At 40.5% G+C, this 9,718-nt stretch overlaps 1 protein-coding gene across 1 annotated transcript in view; it reads right to left on the bottom strand.

Moving 5' to 3' along the window:
- akap11 (A kinase (PRKA) anchor protein 11) overlaps positions 1–9,718 on the bottom strand; it is a gene marked incomplete at its 5' end in the record, with an annotated part of 60,057 nt that overhangs the window by 39,127 nt on the left and 11,212 nt on the right. The window contains 1 exon segment of the mRNA XM_014031653.1: positions 4,016–8,357. Within this exon segment, the coding sequence (XP_013887107.1) occupies positions 4,016–8,357 (4,342 nt within the window).

Below are 9,718 nucleotides of genomic sequence, written 5' to 3'. Positions count from 1 at the left end.
ATATATAACAAAGTACCGAGATTAACTATTTTTAATGACCAAATACTTATTTTCCACCATGATTTTCAAATAAATTCTTTAAAAAAATCAGACAATGTGATTTTCTAGATGTTTTCTCATTTTGTCTCATAGTTGAGATCTACTTATAATGTCACTTACAGGCCTCTCATCTTTTTAAGTGGGAGAACTTGAACAATTAGTGGCTGACTACTTTTTTCCACACTGTAGYTAACTTAATATGTAGAGCTAATATTGACAAAATCTTTGTGTAGGCAGTGTAGGCAGAWTGTAAAYGTTAGTGACRATAAAAGTTTAAAGTTGTCCCCACTGTCTCTGAAAGTAAAGCACTGCTGAATTTGCAAGTTGCTGTACGCTTTCTCCTGGTTGTTGTTGTTTTATAATATTATTTATGAATAATGTAGCCAAACATTTTTCTTAAAAATTTGAAGACCTATTTTATCGCTCCCAGAGAACCACTGCTTACTTTCCTGGAGTGCTGCGAGTGAAGAGAGTGGGGATGGGTGTCAGCCGGTAAATAGCAATGAGTCAGCTTTGGATTTGAATCAGTATGTTTTAAATCCAATGAAAGCAAGAATGTTAACTAATAAATTGGACAATAATCTGGCTATTTAGTGATATTTCCACAGTTGTGGTCTTGATTGGTCTTGAAATAAAATTCTGAGTCCTCAGTATCCGAGATCGAGACAAGACCGAGTACAAACGCTGTTGAGTCCAAGACAAGACCATCAAAAAGTGATCTTGAGACCGCTCTTAAGACCAAGACCGGTTTCAAGTACTACAACACTAGAGAATAAAGTCGTAATACTATACCCTTTACATGAAAAAGCATGCAGTTACCACTGCATTAAAATGAGGAATGATGAGGAACTTGTCAAATTGTTTTTTAATATTGCTTAAAATAAATAGTTAATCTTTTAGCACATCAGCATCAAATTATCAGTAGCAGGACATGGAAATTGTGCAAATGACTATATGATAAACTGAAGCATGCATTGACAGATTTAGTCGTCACGTAGCTAATTTGGATGAAAGCATATTAATCTAACAGTGACCCAAGTCATCACAGACTACTTTAAAAACAGACACATGGCTGTACACAGCAGGTGTGAGGAAAATAAGGAGGAAATGAGGAGCAGAAAATGGACACGTCATGCAAGATTGACTTTTTTTCTCATAATATAAAAACTTAAACAATTTACAAACTAACAAATTACAACTTTATTCTCGTAATAATAATATAAAAAAATCTCATTGTGTGTCCCTAATACTCCGTCAGAGATTACAAAGCTATGCTGAGATAAAAGGAAAAAGTAACGTCCAAGAAATGTAATGAAGACAAAAGTACAATATTTGTCTTTGAAACGTAGTAAAGTGAAAGTCATAAGTTCCAAAAATAAAATTACTCAAGTTAAGATACTCAAAAATGTACTTAAGTACAGTACTCAAGTAAATGTACTCTGTTACTGTCCACCACTGGCAATATGTTAGTAATTTAAACTTTATTGGAGAACTAAATCAATGCAGTCTGGGTACAGGATGGATTGGTGATCAGTGTTGTATAAAGTACCTCAAAGTGATACTTGAGTAAAAGTACAAGTAGCTTATCATAAAAATACTTTGGTAAAAGTTAAAATTTTCTCTAAAAATATTAGTTGAGTTAAAGTCTTAAAAGTATCTGATATTTTTTGTACTTAAGTAACAAAAGTAAATTTCTGACACAAAATCTACTTAAGTATTAAAAGTAAAAGTACTGAGTAAAAGTGAGCAGTTAGATTTTCCAAAATGACATTTATTGGGAGGTGACTTCTCCAAAAATATATTTTCTAACAGCGTGCAGCTGTGATGGGTTGTGTACAAGCTAATAGTGTGTCAGAATGGTATATATTTATACTTCTCATCCAACCACAATTAAATTCACTCTATCCAGGAGACAATTTATTAGGATAGTATTTTTTAAGTGATAACAAATCGGAATAAGAGTAACGACTTTCTACTTCTTACCTTTTTAAAAAATGTAGTGAGTAGAAAGTACAGATAATTGTGTAAAAATGTAATAAGTAAAAATAAAAAGTATGCTGAAAATAATTACTCAAGTAAAGTACAGATACCCAAAAATTCTACTTAAGTACAGTAACAAAGTACATGTATTTGTACTTAGTTACATTACAACCCTGTTGGTGATAAGAAGTGACAACACAAAAGACAGGAAACCATCTTCACGTCAAAATAAGAACATGAATTTAAATATTTTCACTACTTATGCTATGGCTCCAGTTAGTTACCACCCATTCTCCATGAGCATGGTTTCACTCTGGTTCAGGTCGGTTCACTTCTGCTCAGGTGTGTGTGTGTCCCTCACTGTGTGTACGTGACAATGGGCGGACCGTCCTCATTGCTGTTAAGGTTTTACCGTTCAGTTTTAATGTAATTTATTTATTTATTGTCATGGTGCTGTTTATGAGTGCTTGTGTAACGGTGAGCGGCCAGTTTGTTCAGATATCTGCTTGGCTTCTCCTCCATAAAGGAAGTGTTTGCAAGTTCTCCCATTCCCAAGATTGCCACTCGCCAGGTTCTCTGCAGGGGGAAGTACAAGTAACGCCATTCCTCCGTCAATCAATCCAAGAGCTAATCCACGGACAGTATTCTGCTGACATCAAAATCGTAAGCGTGCTCTACCCGCTTCTACCCGGGACCATCGGAGAGGAGATACAAACTGTGTGGCTGAGCGTGGTTCTGCATGGGTAGAACCTGGAGATACATTGGGTAGAAGCCAAACCAATCAGAACTACAACAGGAGCGCTGGTGGAGAAGGGTTGAGACTGGGAATGTCACCCAGTGACGTAGCCCCAAGTGCTTCCTGCATAGAATTGTGGGAATTGTCTCTTAAATGAAAACCATGACCCAGAAGGACAGTCAGATAGAGTACATAGCTTCTGAGAACAAATTGTTTTCGGAGGAAGCACTGTTAAGTTACAATGGTTCTGCATTGTACTGACTAGAAATGGCTGTCTCCCCCTGCTGTTAGAGATAATGATGATCAATACTTCATGAAGCAATTTATTTAGAACTAATGAATTTTTAAATTTACATCTGTAATTAGCGCTATAGCACTTTAGAGGACTAGTGCCCACCACTGGTTAACAAAAGCTCATGAAAAAAAAGTACATTTACACTGTGAAACATGCGCATAAGCTTCTGCTGCGTTCAAACCAACATCAGAAGCATCAGGTTTTGACGCCTAAATCGTGTTCGGTGTGAACGCAGCATTAGTCCTAAGAAAAAAAGATAGAAAAAACAGCCAGTAGCTGCATTTCTATTGACCATGAAAATGCGCAAATTAGAATTTCGAAAATAAATTTGCTCAACGGAAATATGTCAGTTTGAAAAAAATTACGTTTTTCAACAAAATGGTTTTGCGCTAGGATGAGGTGGTTTTTTGGCCGTATCAAAATTGATGTATTTCGTAAAACTGCAATGGAAACCCTTTTTTTCGCATCACGGAAGTCGTGATCAAGAACCGKCTGTTTCTACTAGCGAAAAAGACGATGAAGAAGAAGATAACAGGAAGTAAAAGTAGTAGTGAAATCACCGAAGTAGTAAAAGGAAGTGGTAAACTCACAGACTACATTTTCCCAAAAACCCAGCATATGTAGCCACTCCTAAGTATAAGGGGCTTGTCACTCGAAAGCCTCGATATGACGCTGACGCCTCCTCTGATGGCTGATGATGAGCACTAGTGTCGTGGTAGCAATATGCTATGCATTTACATCCATTGCCRCCGTGTTTGTAATGACTTATGAGAACAAACGTATTCACGCGTGAGTTTAATAGCGTTTCTTACTTAATGGAAACACTGCAGTTGCGAAACTGTGTTTTTTCGACATTAACAGAATATCGACAAAGTTTTGTGCACATTTGCAATGGAAATGCAGCTAGTGTGTCCAAACCTTATGACACTTGCAAAACTTAGTGTATTTGAGTTTTTGTGTGTTACCTGATGTGGGCACCCTGACAGATGTTGGACAGAGCTGATGCCATGATTTCAGCAGTTAGGCTCTCAGCATAGCTTGTGCCGTCATGACCAATCCCACTGTCTGCATTAAGGCTTGTGTTACTCAGCTCGTGTTTAGCCGTTTCCATTGCCAGAGACACAACCTCCTCCGCAAATGCTGCCCTGTGGTCCAGGTCAATGTGGATTTTGGGAATCTGAACACCAGAGAGGTGCTCAGGTCCAGAGTGACATTCCGTACCTCGCAACTTTCTTTGTRACTGGTATTGATGCCTGCCAAGTTTGGTGCAATATGGACACTCCTGGACCTGACAATAATGACAGGTCCTCTTTCCTAAAGCTCGAACCACTGCTGGCCTTTGGATATGAGAATGTTTGTCATCCCACCAAGAATGTCCAACTGATGCCAGGCTTATTTTTAGTGTGTCATCCACAATCTTCTTAGCATAATGTTCAATAACCTGCATCACTCCAATGCTGTAGCCACCATCATACAGACTTCCTGTACTGTGGTAATGTCTGCTTTTATTCTCCTTAGACAACAGAGGGCAGGAGAAGGAGTTCCTGATGATATTATCTGCCATGTCTTCAAGTTTAGATTTCTTATAAAGACAAGAGTCAGTGAGAGATTTTGGAAGCCGGACTGAAGAAAGATGTAGCTTGCGTGTAACATCACAGGTGATGTTGTATGCCAAAGACTCAGCAAAGTTGACTAGATCATTGTATTCCCTCTTATTTTGCTCTTTGGGGTCATTACAACAGCAATGAATATCCTCACCTGATCGAAAACCCACTGAGTCTGCTCTGTTATTGGGTGACAAGGTCTCACCGCCAGAAACCTTCCATTTATCTGGCAGAGACCTYGAGGACTGAAGGAGACTGGAAGAGGATGTTTGCTTGATTTTACGACTAGCATGACCTAAGCCCAGTTTTATAGAGCGGTACGCCAAACGACTTGCATATTGGTCCAGGACTAACTCCCTACTGCCRCCCTCTTTTTTCAGCACCCTTATGAGGTAGCCTGCATATTCATCTGTCACACTCTCACAGCTGGGGTACTGAGAAGACAGACCAGAACTGGAGCTGGTGGTAGAAGTGGAGGTTGGAGACCAGGAAACAGAGGCTATCAGGTCATTGGACCACTGCTCAGCCAACCTACCTAATGCCCTGTTTCTGCACTGACCTGTACTCGGTTGAGACTGGTGTCTGTGGTGGTGATGCCAACATWCAGAGCTTGATCTCTCAAAGCTTCTTCTTCTGAGGTCCTGAACTCTGTGATATGGGCATTGCTGTCCTGAGCTCACCAACCTTTTCACATCATTTATAACCTTTCCTGCCACCTCACCAGCATACACCCACAAGGTGTTCAGGGTCTGCTCTGAGAACWGAGACACACTATCTCTCCTCTCACTGCCCTTGTTAATTTTCCCTTCTTCTTCTGACATTCCCAGAGTATCCATCTCTGTTGCCATAGAGACTATGTGACAGGCTAGCCGCTCAGCATAATGGAAAGCTTCCTTGTTAGATATTCTGTGAGTGGGCATTTGGTTGAGATCACACATGTCACTGTTTGCCTCTGAACATCTGTTGGTGCCACGATCACCTCGTTCAACTGGTTCTTCTTCCTCTGCATCTTCTGTGTCATTTGCCTCCTCAGAAAGAGACCTCATCAGGCTGAGCATAAACTCAGCCTTGTCTGTTTCAGGAATTGTATCTTTTGGACCAGGACCTGGTTCAGGCTGATAATGAGGGGTTGGAGGTGGCGTTGCAGGAGAAAACTCCTTGGCTAGCTTGCTTTTCAGCTTCTTGGAGAACTGCTTTATCTGTTTCTCTTTGGAGACTTCATTAGGTTGTTGAGGAGTGGAAGGAGGAGTACCAGGTGTCCCACTAGATTTTTGGCCAAAACTTGGAGCAGAGTCATCCACTGGAGCAGATATCCTGTTCTGTCCACCCACAGCTACACCTGGCACATCAAGAGTATCTACTGTTACAGGATGTGTTTGAGCCACACCTCTCCTCCTGGGATCCATCTCATACTGGACTATACCGCGGTATGAAGAGCCTGACTGAAGAGAAACTGGGGGAATACAAAGGTCTGTTGCTTGTTCAATAGAGTCATCCTGCCACACATATCCATTGTTTTTAAAAGATTCTTGGCCTGCTCCCTGGTTTGAAATGGGATCTAGAGTCTCCTGCTTTGAGGATGAGTCCCTTCGSTTTCCAATAGTCTTTGTAAGAAAATCAGCACAATCGCCAAAGCTTTTCTTCATCTTAGAGGCAGTTATAAGCTCACAAGCCTCAGAAACAATCGTATCTACCATGTTCCCAGAAAAGTTTTGGAATGAAGACTTTCGTTGGGAGGGGTCATCTCCAGATATGAAAGTTGGATGACTGTGAAGGTGAATATGAGAAGTAGTGGTGTCAGATGACAAAACAGCTATTCTTTTGGGACTAGTTCTTGGCCTATCTGGGGAGCTAGAATTACAGGCCTCTTCTGTATCCTGGAGGTGGGAGAGGGCATAACCTGCATGGGGTACAGGAACGCAGCTAGCCATGCCTGAAACAGTGAATAAAGCATTCTTCACTGTGCAGGGAGCCACCTCTCCTGAAGTCGCCRAGGATGCTGAAGTAGAGCTGGCACTGAAAACCTGCTGGTTAGCAAAGGTACTGCAGGTATGAGTGCCGGCGTTCTCTGCTGTGACATAGCACATGTTGTCTAGGGATACACTAATAGCCGCCTGGCTAGTGAAGGCCACATCTGCCTGAGAAAGCTCAATGAAGGCTTCCTGAATTACAGACTCAGACAAGTCTGAGGCATAGGAGCTCACTACCTCCTCCTCCTCATCCTTGTGGCCAAAAGAACAATCACTAGGGGTGAGWGGGGTAGAAGGATGTGAGAACTGACAGACCTCCATGATACCTTCAAACACCAGCTCTTCAGCTAGATCAGCAGCAAATTCTGCCACTGTGTTGTGGAAAATCTGTTTTTTCACAGTGAGGAACTCTTTTAGTGCCCCAGAAACAGCCTCACCAACAAGGAAGCCAGCTAATCCACTAATGGCTCGTTCTTTCAGGACAAAGGCACGCCGCATGCCAATTTCATGGAAGGCCATCTGAAATACTGAAGAMGTGAGTTTGGCAGCCAAATGACATAAAGTAGTGGTGCAGGAGGACACTCCTTTTTGTAGGTCTCGCAGGGCACTGCCTAAACTCATCTCCACCAGGTCAGAAGCAAACTTTTGAATGCCATCTTTTAAAGATTGGGATTTCTTCTGAAGCTTGGCCACTGTTACGGTATCTTGAATGTCTGACAGTTTCATAAAATACCCTGATGAGTTTTTAAACTCCTTGTGGCAAACACAACTGAGATTCTTGTTGTCACTGATGTCAACAGCAGACTGGAAGCCACACACAGATTCCAGAATTTCTTTGGACAGATTGTTTGCAAAGTCTGAGTAGGTCTTGTACAAGGAGCAGAGATCCTGAGGTTTACGTAGCTCTGAGTTGTCCTGATCATCCTCATCTGTTTTCCAGAAATATTCCARTTGTTCACTAGAATCCACCAATGGACTAAAAGCAGAAGAGCTGACAGGACTAAAAAGAGAGCCACCTGTCTCTTCAGGAGGGGTCTGCACAGGCCAAGTGGAGTCAGGAACTTCGGTTTGAACTGAGTAGGGAGAACCTGGTTTTAGAGGAGTGGGTTTTTTCACATTGGCTGGGAGGGTGGGTTGGTCAAARCGATGCGGGTTCATATTCTTGGTTGAGCAGCCCCTGGAAACACACTTTGATGCCGAGCCAATGGAACTAGACTCAGCACATTTTTCCTGTGTRGTTGAAGAACTAATAGGGTTCAAAGGCAGTGTGAGAGTGCAGCTTTCAGAATTCTGCTCGTCCAGGTCATCGAACTGGTCAAAGCTGTCAAAGAACTCACTGACTTCAGAATCTGAGTCTTCTACTCGCTCCCTGGGCCCACCTGGTACCTGGGGGATGTCCARCTTAGCCAGCAGACTCTTCTGGTAGCCTACTTCATCCAGAAAGATGACWGGGCTTGGGCTGGAGCAGTCAGATTCTTCTGACTCACTGATATGAACAGAAGGAAAGGGACGATGAGCTCCAGGACTGCAGTAAGTCCATTGGGTTTCAACACTTGATGGTGACTTTTGCACTTTAACAGACACATCGAATCCAGACCACTGCTTAGCTGTGYACTTCTTGGAAGATGAACTTATAATAACACGGGAGCCTGACAGTTCTTTTCTTCTCCTGTGTGCTGGGATTGTCTGTGATGCCACATCACGCTTTTTGAATTGGCAAAATGGAACTGCAGCTGTGTAAACAGAGAAAAGCGACAAATAGCAGGTCATTTTTTAATAGTAGGAGTAATACATATTAGAACATCATACAGTGTTAAGTATTCTTTTCACTTTTTAGAACAGCTTTTTTTTACTGTCAAATCAAAAGAGATTGCATAATTTTGTCTCAACTAATAAATCTATTAGTTCTATAAAATAGTGAATATTAGGTAGGTAGTTAGGTAATACTTTAATAACTGATCTTTATTTTGATTTACTTTCAACAATAARAAGACTTTAGAAAATATGAATACATTCCTGCTAATTTTCAAAATTTTCATATTCCAAAACTGGTTAAAGAGTATCTGCTATTTTTCGATCAAGGATCATTGATTAATGTTCAACCAATTATTACTCATAAGTTTTTGACTACGAAAGACATGAGTCCTTGACTATCAAATTTTCTCATCCAAAAATGGAAATCAGAAAAAGAACAGGTTTTCAGACTTTTCATCAAGCCTATTACTGAACACTGATAAAGTCATGATAGTGGGGGATTTCAATATTCATGCAGATGTTGAAAACGATAACTTAAATAACTTAAAAATTTAATAAACTTTAATAATTTGAAATAGTCAACTATCTTTACTCAAAATGCCCACAAAAGTACTATTACGCCTAATTGCGTAAATTTCACTGTAACAGATGTGCATCAGTGAATTCTATAAACAAGTTTAAATAAGCTCTTCCAGTATTTTCGAGTAACCCTCAGCTGCGGACCACGTAATGGGGCGGGCTCGGATAATGGGCGGGGTCGGACGTCTGACTCCGCCCTCAAATCATTTGATTGTGGACTGTACGTTTCCTTTCCTCATGTAGCATTTAATAGCATGTACCGCAAGTACTCGGGAGTAWGACAAGGTATAGATCTAAATGAGCGAAGATAATATAAACTTGTATAAAATAGACAGTGTTGTGTTTCCGGTTATAAATAATTTTACGTGCACACCTCCCTATGGCAGATATTTATTTAAGCTTTCCCATACAACCATGTAATCAAACTGTTAAATCACTATCCTGTACTAACACTTCCTGTTTCGGTAACCGGGCATTTCAAAATAAGAGTCTCATACATAACATTACAGACTTTTGCTTTACCAGAACCTAAAATATTATTCAAGTGTCATGATCAAATGTTGCTCGTTATGAATGCCACACAGAGTTTAAGTAGTAATGAAGTAATGATGTGCTGCTAGCTGACTTTCAGGTCTTAATGTCAGATGGTTAAGCTTCATTTATAGAAATTATATATTTCTAGTCCTTTGAAAATGTTGCCATGATGTTCTGACTAATTTTGTTTTTCTCCATAGACACAATTATTTACAATGGAACCACC

Source organism: Austrofundulus limnaeus, unplaced genomic scaffold, assembly GCF_001266775.1.
Source record: "Austrofundulus limnaeus strain Quisiro unplaced genomic scaffold, Austrofundulus_limnaeus-1.0 Scaffold1295, whole genome shotgun sequence".
NCBI classification, from domain to species: Eukaryota; Metazoa; Chordata; class Actinopteri; order Cyprinodontiformes; family Rivulidae; genus Austrofundulus; species Austrofundulus limnaeus.
This window is presented reverse-complemented; position numbering and strand designations above follow the sequence as displayed.